The 22,357-nt window shown below is 36.9% G+C and overlaps 1 protein-coding gene across 1 annotated transcript in view; it reads right to left on the bottom strand.

Annotated features, from left to right (window-relative positions):
- Positions 1 to 22,357, bottom strand: part of RAP1B (RAP1B, member of RAS oncogene family) — a 31,777-nt gene continuing 9,420 nt past the window's right edge. The window contains exons 2-8 of the mRNA XM_072863250.1: positions 12,530 to 12,614; positions 11,130 to 11,198; positions 8,319 to 8,375; positions 6,751 to 6,891; positions 4,599 to 4,742; positions 2,690 to 2,805; positions 1 to 1,239 (exon numbers count right to left, since the gene is read on the bottom strand). Coding sequence (XP_072719351.1) covers positions 2,719 to 2,805; positions 4,599 to 4,742; positions 6,751 to 6,891; positions 8,319 to 8,375; positions 11,130 to 11,198; positions 12,530 to 12,586 — 555 coding nt within the window. The 5' untranslated portion in view covers positions 12,587 to 12,614 and the 3' untranslated portion in view covers positions 1 to 1,239; positions 2,690 to 2,718. The remainder of the gene's footprint in view (positions 1,240 to 2,689; positions 2,806 to 4,598; positions 4,743 to 6,750; positions 6,892 to 8,318; positions 8,376 to 11,129; positions 11,199 to 12,529; positions 12,615 to 22,357) is intronic.

Below are 22,357 nucleotides of genomic sequence, written 5' to 3'. Positions count from 1 at the left end.
TGTAATGCAAGCCCTTGCATGGCAATCCAAATTTATTGAACTACTGATGCTAAGTCATACAAAATTGCACCACTTTAATTAAGGCTTTTAGTTTACATTTGGCCACCTCAAAGCAGTTGTAACATTAGGTTGGTCAATTTAAATACTGTGGCTCCCTGTTGGATATACACACAATCTTTACACCCAAACGTTAATGCATACAAAGCAACAAGGCATTGTTAAATAAATCAGCAAAAGTTAATTACTGCAACTTAGGCCCTGTGACCAATTACACATGATTAAAATTACTTCCCACATTCACATCCACAGTACTCTTCCACCATTTAACATCTCAACCAAAACGTTACACATGTAAAACAATCACTAACAGGCAAAAGTACTAAACCTGTATATTTGGTATTGCAAATACACTTATGCATGAGCAAGCAAGGGAATTCACAGTGAGAATCTACAGCTGCAGAAGCCCGAAAATGATTTACAAAAAATTGTTAAATCATTAAAAAATTGTTTTAAAATATACACTTCTTGTTGTAGACCCCCACTGTACACACAACTATAAACATTGTTCCCTATGTAAACAAGGAAAAGGAAACATACAATAGAAGGTTGAAAAGTCTGGACATTTCCTTCCCAACAGATATTAAAGGCCATGTCTTTAGTCAGACATTATACTGAAAGGACTCTTAAAGACTAGATCACTGTCTCCACAGGTTTTTCCTAAAATTAAAAAACTATATAGCTGTTGTGTTAATCAAAGCGCTTTTGTACAATACGATGACGATGATCCTGTATTTCTTTAAAAAAGTTACAATAAGCTACAAATACCGATGAAGCAAAGTTATCTGGAGTAGTCTATATAGGAGCTCTTTGGACTTTCTTTTATTATGCTAAAATAGTGGTGCTTTTAGGATTTACATTATTGTACTCTCCAATAGAAAGTGGGGATTGTTGAAGTATACAGTACACAGTTTTCATACATGTACAACATTGGTGGATGAACAATGTCTCTTATCAGTAATACTGGATGTAGGCTCTGGTTTTACCAGTTGCATACACTTAGAATATTTATAAGTAAAAATCTCTCGTGACACTGGAAAGTGATTAGAATGTGCAAACTGATGTAGTAGCTTTCATCCATTTCTTAAAGGGTACCACCACAGGAAAGTCCATTTAAGATGTTGGTATGTTTAATAAAGTTGGAATGCTGGCACTGTTGAATTGGGCAACAGTTCTTCAGACCTGTAACAACAAAACAAGAGGTTAGTATTAGTAACAACTATTTGTCATTTCTCTTTAGTTAAAAGAACTGAAGCAGGAACTAGCAAAGTTCTTAGCAAATGGACTTAGACAATAACCTTATAACTTCTCCTCTACTAATATAATTTCTACTGTACACGTACAAATAACAGACTATCTCAATTAGTAAAACTGAATTGGGATACATATGGTAATCCAAGCTGAACTGTGGAAGTAGTATTTGATGGGTGGGACTGGTTTTGCTTACAGTGCGACAGTTCCAGTGGCTTTAAAAACAAAAACACATTTGGACGATCAAAGCTCCTGGATCGAAAGCCCTGTTAAGGAAATGCAGCAGCTATTTCTGCCATCCTCAGCTAATGCTTTTGCAACCCTCTCAGTTTTACTTTGAACTGATTCAAGTTGTTCAAATTAAGCAAGCTTTAATATCGCTACCAAAAAAGAGTTAAACATGGCACTACCTGAATATTAATAAAAGCCTGCAATTTATGACAGTGAAATGTTCTACCAGGATCCTCCAGTATATCAAATAAGTCTACTGGATGACAAAATAATGGATCATAGCACTGAAGCAACTGAACCACCATATGTCCAGTAAAATTGAAGGGAATAGAGATGAACAGGCAACTTGCATGGTGTCAGGTCAATCAAGAGAGACCTCTGTCCATGCTAAGGCTCAGAGGTGGAATGGGGGGAAACAACCTGCCCAAGAAAAAGTTGCAGAAAAAAATTCATGCCTGCTGACTAATGTCTGAAAAAGCTTGCTTAAAGAGCAGGCTGGAGCTTGCTTGAGCCTTCAGCAGCATTCTTTGAGGCATGGATTTAGTCATGTAGAATGTTAGCCAACTGCCAACGAGTAAGAAATTGATCTAGTAACCAACAGCTCCAGGTCAAATATTTGGCGTGTTACAATGATCACTTCACTGTTCTCTTCCAAATGTACTAATTACAATGCAGCCTATAAAATATCCATATAGTCCAAAGAAAGTAAGCTGAATTCCTATGACGTCATGCAAGTACGTGCAGGAGTTCAAAGCAGAAAGTGACATTTTAGCATGCAAACTGCAATATTTTACAGTGTGCATTCCTGATAATTGAGCTCTTGCAGTATTCTATCAGCCTTTAAAAAAGAAAACGCTGTTTCCAAAAGCTAAAGTTTTGAAGTATCAGAACAAACATCCTTAATTTGAGCCCTACCAACACCTTAAAGCTTGAAAAAAAAAATTACGATACTAGTGTGAACAGTGTATCTTGCACATATTTGTAGTTCTGACTTTGGAATAGCAAAATAAAGACCTTAAAAATTTATATGATAATGTAAATCAATAATTTTCAATGCTGTTCTGCATCAACAGCTACCACAGTTGTTTAGGGTTTTTGTTGTTTTGTTTGTTTTTAATAGCTGTAATACACAGAAAATTAAAAGGTTTACCTGGCTCAGAGCTACAGTACAGCTATGTATTAAAGTAGCTGACATGATGACTTTTTGCGTGCTTTTCCAGGCACTGGAGTTTTTCTGTTAATTTGTCGCACAAGGTCATAAAAGATCTGAGAATATAAAAATCAGTTGGTTATTGGAATTAAGAGGCTTCTCTCATAACCTTAAGCTGTAAATCTTCACACATAATGTACTCACATACTCAAGAACCCCTGTAAATATTTAGTTATCACAAAGCCAGAAAGTTAAATTGTATACTTAATTGATACCTGTTTATTTTCTGTTTAAGACAGTTGTCTGTTGAGGCTTTTCTACTTTCAATGAAACAAACTGGAAAGGCATCTATAATCGGCAGCTGTTTAATCTCTGGGTCAAATTTACCTGAACACACATGATATATGTCACAATGATCAACTACTATACACTATTACTTCGCAATTTAGCACTGAGGTCAAGAAACAGGCCACAGCTTTCTTCTAACTCAAATCACTCTGAAGATATTCTTTTAAAGAAAGTCCTAGTAAGTTTTAACTCCACATTTTCATGGTAACTCAAGTACACTGCATATTCTGTAATAGTCTCTTGTATTTGAATGAGATCATGCTTTTCCAGATACTTTAAAAATACTAAAGTCTAGAGAATTAATTCAGCAGCCTCTCTAGGACTACAGCATGACATAAGCGTAACATTTCCTAGAAGAGCAACTCATGTATGAGACTCTCACACTTTGAATCTCCTAGAATTCTAATTAGAACATGATTTTGTTGAAAGGCTAATTTAAGACAAGACTACATACTACAATTAAACAGCATTTTTCCAATGTTCCAATTATTTCTGCATCTCCTAAATCAAGGAGGTCCTCATATTAAAGCCATCCTAGCAGTTTCCTAAGCACTGGCTGCAAAGCAGCAAACATTCCAACAAGGGCTTTTAGTGTTTGATGGAAGTTCTAGTTTATTAAACATATGACTTTTATATAGTTAAGCTGATTAATTTGTATTTAAGAAAAACGGAATAGTTTCCAGAAATTCCCAACTAATTAAACACACATTACTCATTTTTAAAGTCAGGTGTGCTTAAACCACCACACTCATTTGATTACATGCAAATCTTGCACAGAGGCCCTTTCAGTTTGACTGATGCTGCCAACAATGGTTTCCAGAAGACACAATGAATTGCAGGGTTTATCATAATATTCAAGCTGTTCCAGAAATGTAAACACTAACACAGCTTCTTTTTCTAAAAATTTTTGCATCCCTTTCTTTATGCTGGCATTCCCACTGGATAAGGCGGCATGCACTATGGCAAGTCCCAAAAATCAAAAATGCACGTTTGATCAGTCACCTAGCTCCTGATAAATAAATAAGTAAGCAGCTAGATAGCGGAGAGGTTTTTGCCCCCCCCCCCCCCCCCCTTAAACAGAGCACTTATTTAGGTCTCTTCTCTAATCAGCTGCTAATTTGGACAAAACCCTTAAGAGTTTTTGTCCTTACTATCTCAAATAATTTAATACCAAATAACTTAAATCAATTAGTTTTAAGGACCTAACACTCTTAAAGGTCTTTAAAAAAAAAAGTCTAGCAGTGCATTCTCAGTGGATAGAGATTATATCAACTAGGGAATGTAACATGAAAAAAGTATTTATCCCAAATTCATATGAATATAACTTGAAAACTAATTATACTAAAATTAATATAATTTTAGAAAGGACTAAGTCAAAACTAACTACATCCCTTAATAGAAACATCTCACAATAGTTTTGTACAGTTTTGTCCATTATAGTGAATGTTATTCATAATTTTGTTAGTTTTTCCTTGAGAAACGGTAGTGTTTGATTACCAGAACACAGTGTCCCGTCCTTCTCTCCCTGCCTCCCCTTCCCCCCATAGGCAGTGTGCCTTACCTCGTTAACATTTATCTTTGATTTTGCAGAAGACTCTAAGAATGCACAGTTATTCCATTGCCTTGCTAGGTTCTGACCTTGTTCCTTTCCCACAACTCTTTCATCTTCCAAGTCACACTTATTGCCAACCAGAATCATAGGCACCTAAAAACCAATTTAATACCAGCAAAGAATTCATTAAAATTTTGGGAAGGCACAATGTAAATGCACACCTAAAACTCTGTATGAATCCTTAGAGGATCCTGACCTCCAGAATAATCAAGCTCTGGTATAACAGAAACTTATGTTTACAGTTGTGTGAGACTTTAATCTTCAAATCAAAGTGATTGCATTTTTTGCCTGCTGTTCGGCAGAGCGGTGAGGGGAATGGTTTGAGGATCTGGTACACTGCCAATTGAGAAAATTTCACATCTTCTAGAAGACCTAATGACATTTCATTTTTAGATGTTTAAGGTATCAAGAAGTCTACTGAAGAATCTGCTACAGGATTCTTCCATGTTCAGAAATCCTGGAAAAAGTGGCCTGTACTGGGCAGCATGATGAAGGACACTAAAGCTCCTTTCACCATTCCTCTACTTCCAGCGTATCTGCAGTCCTTACAAGAGCAGTTAGCTCATACAGTTCTTACTAGTAAGCTGATGCACACAGAGGAAAGAAACATGCTAGCTTATCAAAATTACTAACTACAGAAGAAAACACTGAATTGACCTTTGTGGCAAGAAAAGGCAATCATACTTTTTTTTTCTTCCTTTTACTAATTTAAGGACATAGCCAAGTTTCTCCCAAATTCAAGTGTTGAAAAAACGTTACAATATTTTGATCATTTAATTTCCCCCCACTGAGAAAGCAAGTCATGCCTAAGCTTTGGCATAGGAATAACTTTATACAAATTTTGGTGAGAACTCAAGTTGCAACTTGGAGCTCATTATCTTTCTCCTGATACTAGGGAATGGCTTTCAGGACTGAGGGGAGTGTTCTAAAGAAAAATACAATTCCAAGGAAATACTACCAAAATACTACCAAAGAAAGTTTATGTGAATCAGCATAAATACACCATGTAAACTAAGGTTTCAAATATTGTCACACTCATCTTGATTGTAGCATAAAAAGTTAATTCAATGCTAAACAAGGCTATAACTTGGTAGGTTCTGGATGGGAACGGCACATGCAACTTCACTACTACCCTTTTGAGATACATTTGTGATAATGGTCAATAAATCACTTCTAGAAGAAATCTGCTGAACACAGGCAAGACCTGCAAATGCTTATGCTTAAGAAAGTGCAAGGTATTACAAGAGTCACAATGAACTTCCCTGAAACGGAAACATTTAATACATTCTGTGTCTGTTGGCAGCAGAAGTGTATGTGGATACATGCAGTAAGGAAGGGATCAAAGTTTCCATGAGCACACTTAACAAAAAAACTGTTCATTGCTTACATTTTTTTTTTCCCAAGGAAGATTTTCTGTCTGATGGCTACAACCTAGAAGGTGTTTCTGTTAAAAACACACTTTTACTGTGTTTCACATTTGAAATACCATTCTTCCTTTTATTAAGGGACTAAGTATTCACTTCCTCCCACCGCAGTGTTTTTTTAATCAGTCATAAACTGGAATGTTTTAGCCTCACATTATAGCTTTAATAATGCTAAGAGGTGCATATTGAAATTGTATGGAAATAGTATGACCAAACTTACTTGCAAGAACACACACAAAAGTTACATTACAGTATTGTAAGCTTTAAACTTGCATGTTTTCTGTAAGAACTTAGAATTTTGTGCTTTTAAAATACCATAAACAGTAGGTATACTGAAGAGAGAAAATTGAACTGTAGTTTAAAACATTCATTGATAGTAACTAAGGTAAGAAGAGTTGCTTTAGAAATGTTTTCTGTAGTACTAGTGAATAAAGTTATATACAGTTTCAAATAGAGTATTTTAAAGGAAGAGATTAAAAAGACAATTCTCTATATACCACATGACAATTTACGATTTCTCCAGTTTGCCTTAAGAGTTGCATTTCTGTACTATACACCTACTGGTTGATTTGTCTCTTAATTTAAAGCTTGGAAGCTGTCCAATCACAGTGTATACATTACAACATCTGTAATGAAAACTGTAAATATAAGTCTTAAGCATTTTTAGAGATGCTTACATCATCAGTGTCTTTGACTCGAAGAATCTGTTCTCTTAGATCCTGTAAATCATTAAACGTCGACTGTGCTGTGATGGAATATACTAATGCAAAACCTTGTCCATTTTTCATGTATAGGTCTCTCATTGCTGTAAACTGTTCCTGTAATTGAAAAAAAAAGATACCAATGTTGCATTCAATTTGCACTTTCCTTACACAAACTGCCATATAATTCAGGTCACAAATGGATCACAAGTACAATGCATTTGTGCCCTCCTCCCCTTTTTAAAATGACCAATATTTTACTGTTTGACTATAAGCATTACAGTAAACGGAACCACTTTTAAATAAATCTGGTTTGGAACATTAGCTGGGGTGGCTGAACAATATCTAGATATTGCTAAGGGCTATACCCTGGAGAAAAAAAGTCACAGAAACTAAAGTAATTTCAAAAGAGAAGAGGTACAGTAGAAGGTACTGTGTAATCTGTAGATTACAGAAGTTACATTCCTCCTGAATCCTGCCTTACATACCAACTTTTTCCCATCTCCTGACCGTTCTTTAAAATGCATCGCAAAGTAAATGCATCCCTTTTCAGCCCCCATTTTGTAGCCTAGGCACTTTCCTATGTTAAATTCTACTTTCATTTTCAAGGAGATTGACTAGAGGATAGAGACACTCAATAGACTTGTCACATTTTCTAGACTTTGGTGACAACTACAATATTGCATATGAAGACTCGCTGGTGCACTGCACAGCAGCATTAGGACTTCCCCCTGTTTGAAAACTCTCACCAGTATGACTGTGGAACAGCATTTGCCTTTCTTGCATTGGTGACTTGGCTATATTGTGAATGATCAATCACTCACCAAGTCCCTTGCTGTATGTCAGATGAAAAGCCCAATATATTTCCAGAGAACAGCCACTCCACCTTTCTGTAGTTTTACACGGCCTTACTCTCATATGGAATTCAAATAAATTATTATTGGACCAGATTACTGTTATAGTTCAGAGAACACATGCTACACTCTAAGGGTCTTGAGCTTGCGCTCACGGGAATCAATGAAGGAAATGACTGCTTTCAGTAGACTTTGGAACAAGTCAGAGAACAACCTAACCAGTATGCAAAGGGTCAGCATAAACCCTGCGCTTTGAGTTCACATAAGCTGACTAAAGCAATACTATTTTTACCCCAATGTCAGACTACATCTCATACACAAAAGGAGAGGAGAAGAAAGCACGTATTCTCTACAGCAACAGAAATCAAACCTGAGTAACCGTTGGGCCTAAATTTTCCTCTGGGCAATATAAACTCAAAACAGCAGCACAAGCTCTTTTAAAATTCTCAATCTTATGCTTCCCCTATTACAGAACATGAGCTCACAGGAAACTTGCAATTAATTTTCTGCTGCAATACTCAAGTTTTTGTTTAAATGCTAGTATGTTAAAGAACATCCTTTAATCCAATGCATTGACCACAGTTACTCTTTTAGAGAAAGGGGAAGGAAACGTGTCATCATTTACATCCCTACAGCTTTTGATGGTTTTAACACTGTACACCAGTATTTAGGAAAGTTAGTTTTACATACCGTTCCTGCAGTATCTAAGATTTCAAGCATACACTGCTGTGCATCTACTTCCACTTGCTGTCAAGAGAGAAAGATGTGGTTAGAGTTTTTCCTCTTGTAACTCTCTCCTCCGAAGACACCAGGAATTGTGTGATTTTATAAGCAAATTCATAATGCATAAAGCAACATAATGGCTTACGAAGTTTATATGGATATACACTTTGAAAGGCTTCTTCATGCTGTTTTCAAAGAGCCCTAGTGACATTTTCAAAAGCAGCGTCAGCAGCCAAGTACCACTTTGCAAAGTGATTAGGGATTTTTGATTATTCAAATTGAAGCTGCTAAATTTGTAATGATGGTTATCAGCAACTAGCACAACTAATTTCTACTTGTTTCAGGGATCATTCACAGATTTAAAGAAAAGTACAGGTGAAAGCTAGAAAGTTGGATTGGCATACTAATGCTCATTTAATAGTAACTTACATCAACAAGAGAATAAGTAGTACACAGCAAACAATAAATCAAGCAAACCACTAAGAGTGGTGTCCCCAAAACAAGCCTTTAGTGACACTAATTATGAAACTGATCCAGCTTAGAAAAATTTGCAAAAAATAGAAGGTTTAAGAAACCGGATCAGTTTCTGTATCTATTTCAGAGTTCCTTTATCCAGTTTCTACCAAAAAAAAAAAAAGGGCATTGAGGGCATCAAAGGACATGGAAGTGCCCTCAAGCCGTTTCAAGCAGGCTACCCACATTTATTTTTTCTTTCAAGCTATTGGTACACTTCCCTTGTTTCCATTTGCATGTAAAATTCCTAGTTGGCAGATCAGCACTCAAAGAACTTTGTGTCCCCTATTCCCGATATATGCATTATCACTAGTTTAACTTTGAGCTTTTCTTTTGTAACTAGATTTGAGCTTGGGGGGTGAGGAAGAGGAGTATTTCCACACTTCCCCCATGTCCCCTAGGGATGGAGATTCCTTCAATAGCCACTATTTTAGCATGTATTGCTGACAAAGTTATTCAGCTAATTAAGCAGCATCTATTCTCTTCATGAAGAAATATTTGGGGAGTAAACCAAGGTGTCAAGTTTCAAGACTTTATGCTCAAATTATTTAGTTCCAGACAAACTTAAAATATTGCAAGCCACATCCTCACATTTTCAAGTATTATAAAATTAGATTTAAGATTAATAGTACAGAACTGCAACTGGCAAACCAATACATTTTAAAGTCACTCAAGTCAAGCAGCAAGTTAGAATTGTAACTAGCAGTGAAGGGAAGAAAATGACTGCATGAAGTGTTGCCCAGACTTAAGCAAGACTTCAACAATCTGCCTGATTTGAAAAGAAGAATACACAGAGATATTCCTACTCATTTCAGGACCAAACCTGAAAGGAACATTACAAGATCTTTGCTAAAAAGATTACTTAGCAAAAGGCAGAATTTCTTGAGATGGCTTTACTTTTTCAGGATCCATGGAAACAGTCTTTGGAAAAATTCACCTAGCAAACATCATGAATCTAGTATGACCTGAAGAATGTAAATATATAACAAAGGAAACATTTCACTTTAGTACAGCCTGTGAATATTTTTGGAGTCATTTATTGGGCCTGACCCAGCAAAGACTTGCACCAAACGTTGGGATAGGATCCAAAATTCCTTTTTCTCTAATACAGAAAAAGTAAGTGGCTATGTTGTCTCTTTAATAAGAGTTCTAGCTTTGGCTGGAAGCCCACATGCTTAAGAAAGACTAGGATTTTTCCAGCATATAGATTTCTATGAGGTCAAAGAAAACAAGTGTGAAATTATCATTTTGCTCTCACTAATTCCTCCTCAGTTCAGAAGAGATTCTGATAACTATAGGCTGCAATAGCTGTTAATGCAGCCTCTTTATTCCAATATAAATGTAGCCCAGTGCTGAGAGAGGAGGTACTGCAGTTTTTGCACATTCCCAGCTAGGGTTTCGGCATCTTGCCTTCCTTGTATAGACACTGGTATTTTTGTGGCCACATGGTGAGCTACATCAGAGCATCAATGCATCTGAAAAGTAATTCAGCTAGAAAAAGAAAAAGAATTAAGAAACTGACACAGCCGACAACTAATCTGCTTCACCAAATGGTGAACTCTTTTGGTAGTAGTCCAGATGTAAACTATCTTAGCCTGGAATATTAATCATGGTCTCAGCTGAAACTGAAGAGTGAGCAATATGGAGATTCAAGATGATACAAGCAGAGTCAGACCTTTCAGCCTGTCATGCTGAAGATGGGAAGAGAGGAACTAACAGGCCACTGTAAGTGTTCATTTATGATAGGGTTTTGTTAACTTTTATTAATAAAGCAACCACCCATCTAATGGAAGCATATCAAGCTATCAGTGAAATTGTTAAGAATACAATATGTTGCCTCCAGTGTTCTAAAGGTGAGCTTCAAGTTGTTTTTAGCAGATTTTCCTAGTAGCAAAGAAACTTAGAACCTCCGACATACAGGTCCAAATCTACCTGCAGATACTAACACACACAAAATAATAATAAATATTATAAAAAAATAAGTAGTAGTTTATTTTACTTTAAAAAGTTCCCAATTCTGACAATGAAATTACCATTTTTTACTGACTAGCTAGTAAGGTATTATGCTTAAACATCAAAAAGCTAGTCTTGAATTATTCCTTTTAGACAGACTTTACGAGCACCTTTACATTTCAAACTTGTTAAGTTACCAGGTATTACATGGCATTACCAGGCATACCCTTTTTCAAGCAATGACTCAAATATTTGACAATGGGTACTGCAGTTTTAAGTTTCTGTAACACTAGGGAGGTCTTTTGCATATACCTTTCTGTAGGAGTCTTCTATCGTAGGATCGTATTTTTCAACAAATATTCCTTGAACAAACTGTACAGTCTGCAACACAAAAGTTCTTGTAAGATTCTTCTTGTACAGTGACATATTGTAAACACTGGACACAAATTACTGTTCTAGGTGTATACTCAGTTATCCATGACATTTTGGAAAACAAATTAAGTGACTGACATAACTATAAATTATAAGAAACAACAGTTAGAGTAGACATATATGCCTATTTGATTAAGTACTGTTAGATGAAGCAATGCTACACCTTCCTTTATCCACTATCACTTGGAACCTAAGAATTAAAGCATGCATTGATTTAAGGTTTGTCTAACTGTTGGAATCATTACTACTTTTTAATTGAATAGGATATTGTATACAGCTGCATGGCTTTTCCATTTGCATTTAGAACTACTGCATCTTCTGCTATTTATCTGCCAGCACCGGAATTAGTCAAAAAGCAAGTGCCAGCATTTACTAGTCTTAACCAGACTCAATAGGATATTCCTCTGTATCTAGCACATAGGACATTTTTAGCACAAGTCAAGTGGAACTTTAAGACTCAATGGCCAAGTCAGAGCAGACAGGTTCAAATCCAGAAATGCTGCAGTAAGATAAATAATTCAGAGGTGAAGGAAAAAGTTCTTTCACAATCTAAGATGATTTGTCATTTAAGTTTTCCTTTAGAAACTGCTTTGTAAGAGAATAGTTCTTATGTGATAGAGTGGACCTCCCTCTGGACTTTACTTTATGATAAGGTGCACAATTAAACTGAAAGATGTAAAGTTCTTAGGTGGGTTGAGAATATCATATTCTGTGAACTTTTTCAGTGCTAGTCTAGGTCAGACTAAAAACTTTTCTGTAATTGTTTAACTAAAATGCATGAGCTCTTTGGTTTACAGTCATCTGCCTGCCACAGCTATATACCTGCTTCCAGGGAAATATGTAGAAAACATAATAAGGTTCCTATAAACATGCAAATATATATTTGTATTTGCATAAAAGAAATATTAGTGCTTTAGAGACTGCTATTAAACATTAAGCAAACAGCACCCTGAAGACCTTTCTAGAGACAGGAGTTACCAAGGCCAGACACAGGCAGACCAGTTCACTGTGAGAGTTTCATGAAGCAGCCTGATTTCCCACAGACCTATGGCTGGGTTACCCAGTGAAGCCAGAGACCTTCATAATGCTGTGGCTATGCACTTCACTGTGTAAGACAGGCAAAGATCTGACCAAACACCCCTCAGCAGTCATTACTTACATTTATGTTTATTTGTGCACACTTACATAAAAGAAATATGGGTTAATAGAGAGCGTATTAGAGAAAAAAAGACATGAGAAGCCTAAGAAAATGTACTTGAACTGCATCAGAGAGTACTTACCAGAGCAGACTTTCCAACACCTCCAGAACCAAGAACCACTAGCTTGTATTCACGCATGATGCAAGAGATAAATCACCCTCAATACCTAAAACACACAATAAATTGTTCACCATTTTGATCAACAGGACAACTATTCTAGCATTACTACAGCCACTGTAAGATCGCATATATAACAAGACATGAACAGTTAAATATTGATATCAACTGATAAATGCAGGAGATACACAATTATAACCAGGCATAACCTAAGCAGGGTGTCACTTTAATTATTACACGGTATGGAAACTATGGACATTTATTCAAGACAGAGTAACTGCTGAACGATGCTACTTTTTCATCTAGCACAAATAAAGTACCTCCAAGGTTTTCTTGTTACCAGGATTTTAACACTTAAAGAAGAACCATTATTTGTGTGTTATCTAGCCTTATTTCATAGTCAAGATAGTACAGACTTGGAAAGTTTTTAAAATGGAGATTTTTATATCCCATGAAACAGTAATTTAGAGAAAAGGCAAGAAGAGATTAAGATTCTCTGTAATAAAGACCTCAGTATCACAATCTTGCCAAAATATCACAGGTGTTTCAAAGAAAGCACACAAGTATCTGGATGAGCTGCTCACACCCAAGTGCATGTATCACTTCCTTAGAGGCCTCTGCATGGATTAATCTTCTTTATTTATAGCAAGGAGGAATCAGGCATAGAAATTAATTTACTCCAATTGATAGACCAATTACTTGGATAACAGCATACCACCCAGTGAGGTGTGTTCATCTCGTAACATTTTCCAGAAACGTACAAAATCTCTTAGTCATGCAAACAAGTCCATGGCACCTCTCAGCTATAGTCACAGCAAGCATTAAGGTATTTCACAGGTTTTTCAAGATCCTTCATTCACTCACAAGAAGTTGCTTGCACTATATATTTTGCAACAACAGACCAAAACCAATATTCCCAAGAGCCACACAGATGCCTAAAGAGCTTGCAGTTTTACAGTCACTATATTCACAGTATTGAATAGGTTTATGGGGTAGACAGTTGCTAATGCTTGTTACCTGTGGTACTGATACAGTAATTCTAAAAACATGTCTCAAATTTCACAGCTACTACATCCTCTCCTCATCCATCCCCCAAACTTATTTCATATCACACAAGCTTTTGTAATTTCATATATATACACATACACACATAAATTATTTTGTTCATATGAGCTGACATGCATGAAATGTCTCCAGTCTCCTGTAAAGAACTGAAAGCATCAGCATGCTGACAAAAAAAACCCCCAAACAACCACCAACCAAACAAAAAAAACACAGAATGGGAAACTTCTTTAGGCAACAGCATCTCTTTATTTATATTATCATTTACTTGAAATAACATCCAAAGTTTGATCTCTATACAGAAAGTACAACCATGACACCACAATCCAGTTCACTAAGCAGGGTTTGATAAAAGGTCTTAGTTAATTTTTTTTAATACAGTGGCCATTTTCAAACTATCAACTCTTAATGCAGCTACAATGAAATGCTGCAAACCATCAGATTTAGTACTTCCTCTACCTCATTACTGTTCTCCCATAAAGAAATATTGAATAAACCCTTCTATAGTAAAGCTAACAGTTATTATTGATAAGAAACAATTATCCAAAAGGAGATAGCATGCATTTTCTCATTCTGAAACACTTAAATGCTAAACAAAGAATCAGACACACACTTGTATAAGAAAATTAAACCAACCTCTTCCCAGCAAACAAACACTTCTCAAAAAGAACAGCAGGATCCCAAAAGTCAGTTTTCAAAAAAATCCTTAAGTCTGAAAGTTGATTAATGTTTGTCTAGATATCTAACCGCAGTTATGACAACTGTAGTTTCATGAATAACCAGAGGCAAATAAAATATTCTTTTGAGACCATTCCTCTCCTACAAGCTAGATCTGTTCCCCTGTTCCACACTAGCTAATGTGGCTGCCTACAGCAGTCTGGCAGATCCGCTTGTCCATCTTTGTTGAAAACTGACTCAGCAAAACCAAAACAAGGCCACAGATTTTGGGACATGTCTTTGGGTCATACTGCTCAAGAAAACACACCTCTCAGTCCTTCTAGCAACTGAGCTAACAGGACTGTTACTGCTGCCCTGGGAGAAGGTCTCAGTTCCTCTCCTGTACTGGCTCTAGCACTTATCAGATTGAGTTACCCGTTTTCTCCCCTCCGCATGCGCAGAAAGATGAAACCCTCCCCAACAGATGAATGATTTGGGGGCTGGGGGAGAGGGAAAGTGCAGGGAATCCAACACAGGTGCTTGTACAAGGTAAGCAGCGGAAGCAAGGTAAGAAAGACCCCTCTCATCAGCAGTAATCTCACAGCATCTCTGGGAGTCAGACCATCTGTTAGGTGTTTAGCTCAAAATGCTAAGATGATTTACATAGAAATTAGAGCACCTCCATGTTAGTGTCCATCTTTGCGATCACTGATTAACTCCACATTGTCAGAAGACTTGACAAATCAACAGGCTAGGTCCTATTTAATTTTCTTCTTGAAAACACATGATGAGCAATCTTTCAACTTACCTAAACCATTTATTGCACCTTCAGCAAGCGATAGGAATGCAAGGAGAAAGCCATAAGGAAATAATACTGACCTGATACCCAGCAAAGCAGGTCTCCCCACAGGCTTCTATTACCAATAAATTTTGAGACTTTTCAGTGATTTTCACACGTAATAGAATATCTTTTCACTCCTGGCTTTAAAAACTATGTTTCCTTCCCTACAGGAATTTTTTGCAAACATGGACCACCAGAACCATGCACACCACAAGTTTGGCACCACTGTAAATGTTCAATTAGATCCACAAACCCGTAAGTCGTCCAGCCTTTCTACAAACCATAGGAAAAAGGATTGTCTCTAACTGTACTGAAATGCACCTTTCAAACTCATGACAAGTTAAACCTATAACTACATTGCCTGTCATTTCTTTAAAACAAACATTCAGTTATGCCCTTATTTTTGGAAAGGTGTCACTAAAATGACAAACTAGTGCGTGTAGGGGAAATCCCAGTACAGTAATCTGGGTGAACTGCAGCAATTTCACTGTCTTGAAAAGAACAGTTTAAGCTGAATTTTTCAGTCTTCAGTCTGAATTCAGCAACTAAATATGAAGATGTCAGTAACGAAGGCTGACAGTAATTTAGAAGTAACAGAACTTAAGCAGCAGCTACCAAATACCTGTTTTACCTAGTGTTTTCAGTAATTTGTGACGTTTTCTTACTGAATGATCTACAATTCCTTAAAGAAAATTCCAAATCCTGAAATAAAAAGCTAACAACTTGGTTTTAGTGAGAGACTGGCAATTCCATTCTGGCTCTCAAACAGGGATTCAGGAATTTAATGCAAGCCAAGGCTTCTTTCAGCATCCAGATTTGGAAGTTCAGCCCTAAATATCCAATTGCTGAATTATACTTTGGAGCCGATTTCACTACTTTAAGTGGTGGTACATAATTAAAGCATATATATACACTATTACAGCTTGGTTGGCCAATCTTCCTAATCTCTGAAGCACCTAAGCAAAAAGCTTTTTTAAAGATCTTTGAAGACGTGACAAAGCCAGACTGCAGTACACTCAAACATTTATCTGACCTTCCCTCCAAACTCGGGCAATGAGCAATCTTAACTTCCTCTTTCTCCGTGACAACTCTTTTGTCATTTGTACAGTTACTCCTTAACTCACTGAGAGCACACAGTAATCCTTTATATATACACACACCTATACAGCAGAGGTAGCTTGGCATCTCTCCACTGGTCTATCATCAGGTAGTCTAGCCATAACATCTTGGAATGAAACACAAACCAATGCATTCTCCAAAATGCTTTAAGAAAGCTAACTTGGACATCTCTGACACAGCATGCAGCAGAAGCACCATCTATCATCTGCTCCCACTTAGATCTATCACCCCACTGGCTTTGAGTAGCAGTCCTGATGTAACTTCACCTTCTTCTTACTGTTTTCTAGAAGAAAAGAAAAACTCAATTCCTAGCTAAGAGAACTTTCCTAAGAAAGCTTTCCTGGTTACAGGTCTTTGCCTCCTTCTCAACTAAGAAACCACCAGCCCATGAAGCTAGGAGCTGCTTTAGGACACTGCAGTCTGACACACTGTTTGGAATAAAAGCCTAGCATGCGCTTTTTTCACTGACCGGTATTCCTGTTGGCTGCAAGTGTGCCCCAGCCTGAGTTAGGGCTCTGATCTTGCCTGAACTTGACTTTCCAGTGATTCCCAACTAGCCTGACCTGACTCTGCTCTAGCTCAAACCTATTTTTCCATATCACATATTGTACAGACTACTTGCATCCTAAACCCTAATCTTGCTCTTACTTTACTTTTCAGATTGACACAATACTTGACTCTGGAACTAATACTGTATTCAGCTCCATCCACTGCCATCACTATTTCCTTTTGACTCATTTATGACAAACGAGTGGGGGCAGAGGAGGAAGACAACGAAGTATAAAAGAGGAGGTTTAAGCCCTAAAGCACCCTATCTTTCAGTTACCCTGATAGCATTTGAAACAACAGAAGCCATTAAGCTTCAAGCAAGACATTAAAGTAAAAAGTTGAACTGTTGAAAGAGGCAAACTATAGAACCTGAGATGGAAGCTCAAACTTCTGGTGGATTTCCTTTTCTGCCTGGAAAAAAACAAACAAACAAAGCAACCCCAAAAAACATTTCCCTAGCCATTCTAAAACAGATACTGGACTTAATGCATGCAATATCTCTTTATAAAGTCTGTGCCTTGCATTTCACATATTGTCATCCCCTTCCACCCCCAAAAAAAGGAAGTTACTGGAAGAACTTCGGAAGAATATGTAATTATGAAACCATTTGTACAGTCAAGAGAGCTCAGTGTAGCACCTTAGGAATAATTTTCAGCAGTCTGCACTAACCAGTCATTTCAATGATACCCTTCAGTTCTAAAGCTATCAGAAAGCAATTGTATTAACTGGAAAGGAGGAAAAAGGATCATTAGATCACATGATCTCAGTCATTCAAATAAGGAGACAGGTTTACGTGTTTCCTCGTCTAAAACTTAGGAATCTGAAGCTAAAGCTATATCACAGCATGGCCAGCATTTCTACAATAGGATAGGGTTAAGTCCAACAACAATATTTGTCTGTACTCCCCAGACCACCCAATCTCAGTGCTGTAAAATGGATATACTCAAAGGTACACAACAGAAATGAAGAGACCATGATAACCGAGTAACAGATGAGCAAAATCCCCCCAGATTTATTGGACAGTTAATGAGAAGTATCCACCAAATCACCCAATGATTAGATATAAATAAGTTTAAACTTTTTCCTATCAAATAAACCAAGTAACCTGTTTGAATCCCTCTTAATTTAGTGGTGTCCATTTTAAGAGAGAAATTTTACTTTGAAGGCTGGCTATCTTTAAGTGACAGACCTGCAAGGAGTGAGAGCAATGCCAACTTCCTTTGCTTTTTCGTTTTTCTGCTCCTCCATCTTTAGGCAGAAAAATACTGTCAACTGTGGTCTCTCTGCAGGTGCTAAAGAACAAAAGGTTAGGAAGCATATAAAAAGTAAGGCTTTTTTTCTCTTAACTGGAGCAGGTACTGTCTTTGAACAGCTGAGTCAAATATTTATATGCACAGATATTTAACATAACTGTGAACTCTGGAGATGTCTAATGCAAGATTTAGCTAGAAAGAGAAAAAGGAGGGAAACTACTCTTCTTCAAGAAATAGTGTTTTCACATAAACCGATTCCAATGCTGTCTCAAGTATACAATCTCTCAAAAGTACAGAGCTCACTTTCAGATTGCCTCCATTAACTGCAAGCGGCACTTCAGTAACTGCCTTGCATACTTCCTGAAATATAACAGTCCATAAAACCACCATGTCTGTACAGCCTCTCTTGTTAGTTTGTTCATATTACTTTTTCTAATTAATGCATGTATTAATACATTAGTGTAGGGTATTAAAGTAGCTGCTTAATTCTACTTCTGAATGGCACACTTAAAGTTAAAGTACTTGATAAACTAGAGGAGCAAGAGTTTTATATGCACATGGACACTATTTCCAATAAAGATTATCTTTGAAGGATGAGCAGATCTTTGAATAAATACCATTTGAACAGAAGGAAGAAAGGTTAACCAAGACAAAACACTAGAAAGGTATTTTAAAAGCTTCACATCTGTCAAGGACTGTGAACGTGGAACTTGCTTTCAGCTTCTGCCCTTATCAGGTAAACCAGGAAAAAGTGCCTCCTGGACATTTTCTTGAACAATTTATTGAAGTATGTCTCCAGAAAAAGGCAAACCAAAGTGACGATGCTAAGAAAGTTGAGGAAGAAGAAACCCTACTGTAGCAGTGAATGAAGAAACTGCACACTTACTGCTTGTAAAGCTTTCCTAAAAAGCAACCACACAACAAAGAATTCATCAAGGTTCGAATACCATTGGTAATTTGGCTTGATACAGTATTTATGAAAGCAGGTTTTTTTGTTGTTTTTGTTTTGTGGTTTGTTGGGTTTTTTGGTTGGGTTTTTTTTTTTTTTAGAATTTAGTTTTCTTTCAATTCCTTCAGCTTCAAATTCTGGTTTCTGATTCAACTTTACTACCTGTCTGAGGAATGGGAAAGCTAATAATCCAATCTTTCCAAGTGATATTAAATCAAATGAAGCTCTAACTGGAGCTCAGCCCCAGGCCAAAGACATGAACTAAATACAGTCATTACTTCAAGATATCCCTGAGACTTGCTTATGTGAACTAGTTGTTCAGGTCTAGAATTAAACAAATAGTCCATCCCAGAAGCATTATCATTTTCAGAAGGAATCATGATTATTCAGCACTTTACAGACACCATGATTCTTGTTCAGACCCTGACATTCTGGTTGTATTGTGAAGTTGCAGTGTATTCACTAAAATTTTCATAATGTTTCTGCCCCAGCACATTTACCTCTCTGGAAGACATGCTTTGTTAGAACCACCTTGGGAATAGTACTCCTAAATTAATCTGAACTGTTTGCATGAAGAAAAAAAAGTTTCAAACATTAGAATGACAGATGAAGCAAATTAACCAACTGGTTTACCTGCTTACAATTTGCAGTGGAGGGAAAAAAAGCCAAGGAAGAAAAACCTGCTTCTCAGAGAGGGTATACTGGCCCCGAGATGGAACAAGACGACAATGGTCAGACATTTGGAAAAATAGCTCTAGTTCAGTCACAGGACTAGCCAAGGTCAGAGGCTTAAGCCTTCCCAGACAAGATGTTTCCCACTTCTGGTACTGAAGCAGTCTCAGGTGGCCAAACCTAAATCTTTCTAATTGTCTATACCATCCAGATTCCACTCAGTTTTGAGCCTCTTAGTTTAGAACCCCTTTCTTCAGGGAAGCAACTAGTTAGAGAGGATGTGTGCTGTTCTTAATATTCCCCAAATAGTTACATGTAAGGGGAAGTCCTAAATTCTTATCCCTCAACTCCAAGGAGGTTTGCTGGGGGTTTTTGTTTGTTTTTGAAGAATAATTTCAGTGCCTAAGCAGCACCTTGACAACGTAACCCAAAGTGGAAACCTGTTCATTTTCACCAACTTTTAGATGCTTTAGGAATTAAAGCAACTCAGATGATACTTACTCAACAGGGTAAGCAAGATCTCTTATGAAAGAGAAATTAAAATACTCCAGAGCTGACTTTCACACTTATTTATAGAAAACATTATTCAGAAATCAATTCTGAAGACAAGATACACTGAAAAGCTGATCGGGCCTAATTAAAGACTTTTATACTCAAGACTCCTGGAAGTAGAGCTATTTCATTACTAATGCAGACTCTTTGGAAGTGAGTCAACTGTTCGGTAAACAAAGCTAGAAGCTATTTTTATTTCTAGTTTTTACCTGGTTTTGATAGCTTCTTGTCTTGACAAACGAATATTTTGTCAGTTGGACTGCTAGTTCTTCTGGGCACTAATAGAGTAATTTTTCTTGGACAAAAATATTTATTCGATTATGTTCAAATATTTTAACTGATGCCAGAGAATCTTCAGAGGATTTTAAAAGCTGTCTGGGTGATTAAGCTTATCCAGTGACATGAAATCATACTAACCACCTGAGAAAAAGGCAGAAACCTGAAAACAAGTTACTGCAGCACAAACAGTGCACCGAGGTTTAAGTTGCTCCTTGAACTGCCCACAGGGACACTTGCCCGCAGAGATAGCTTAACCAAGTTTTCCTCCTTTCATTGAAGGGAACTACCTTGATTAATACTGCACACAGGGACAATTTCTGCAAAGCAGCTAATGTGAGCTTACCTTGTGAGACTAGTTCCACTGTCTATAATTACTATAGCTGAATAAAATCTGGGGTTTTTTCCTTAAGTCAAAGTTAACTCCCAGCTAGATCTTAAATCTGAACACAAACTTAATGCATGTTCTAAGGATGAAAACTGTCCTGCTTGAAGCCACTGATATCTCAAGATGAAAGCTTCCTAATGTGAGAGACTAACAAGCACGTGCAACTTGCAGTAGTTTCATACAAAGTGTAAAAAGTAATTTCAAAGCAAGTGATGTAATGAACATTCTTAAGCTACTAAAAAATATGCTATGCTTCAACACTTACTGAGTTCAAGTTTCATCTTTGTGCAAAAATTCAAATCTGTCAATTCAAATTTGGAGTCCCGTATAAAACCTAAGTTATGTAGTCTATTTAAGCCTCAATTGGAGTTTGTAACATTTATCAGATTTATTCTTATTTTTGGTGACTGTTTGCCATGGTTTTGCATTTTCTCCCTATTTCTGTAAAACAGTCACCATCCCCCATGAAAGTTGTTTGTGCGTGTTCTACCAGTCAGACTTCCAGTTAAAACGGTGATCTCAGAATTCCTGAAGAAACTGAATTGGAAATCTTTTTATGCTTGCAAAGAAAATCCAGGCAGACAATAAAAAGGAAGAACAGTCAGATTTTTAGAAATACAAGTATATTAAATTCAGAAAATGCATAATTACCGCATTATGATATCTTACTAGGCATAAGCTAAGTATTCAACCATACAGCAAGTTTTGAGAACTGAGACAGCAATTTACTGCTGTGAATTTGGCTCTAATGTCATTGCAGAGAAGGATCAGTATTTAGTTGTAAAACTTTTATCAATTAATGGATTGCCACATCATGGTATACCCAACATGCTTTACCTAATATGCATCCTTCTGATTAAAAGCAGATACAAGTATTTGTTTCTCTGCATAAATGTTACAGCAAATTTTATCTCTCAAGCTACAAAACCAGTTAAAAACAGCAGGACTACCAAGTAAGGCATGGAGATTTTCAGAGTCAAGATACTGCTCTTGTAAAAATGCACTCGTGCAGTTTGAAAGTTACTTCCAGAATAAACTTGCCAGTTGGCTTAAGATACTCTTCTTTGGAAAAAGGCAGCTTAACTTCTGTTGCAGAGACAAGACCTAGCCTCAAATTCCATGTGTCATCTGCTTAACATCTGGCAATCCTAGCTCTACTCTGATTGTGACACTGGCTGCTGAACCAGTAAAGCTTTGTATCAGGTTTCCTTCTACCGACATAAGGCAATGCTCAGTTCAGCTGCAATTCCAATACCACCTGAATTTTTGTCCCTCCTGCCTATTTTGCTCTATAACCTATACATCATATACATCCCTGGCAATGCCAGAGCTTGCATACCAAGGTATCATTACTTGCACTGTCTTAATTATTAAAAGTTTGGTTTCAATTCAGGTTTGTTTAGATTACTAACACATTGTCAAGGCACAGATATATAGATTTCCTTCATTATATGATCCTTCGTTACTGGTCATT

Source organism: Ciconia boyciana, chromosome 1, assembly GCF_034638445.1.
Source record: "Ciconia boyciana chromosome 1, ASM3463844v1, whole genome shotgun sequence".
Taxonomy (NCBI): Eukaryota; Metazoa; Chordata; class Aves; order Ciconiiformes; family Ciconiidae; genus Ciconia; species Ciconia boyciana.
This window is presented reverse-complemented; position numbering and strand designations above follow the sequence as displayed.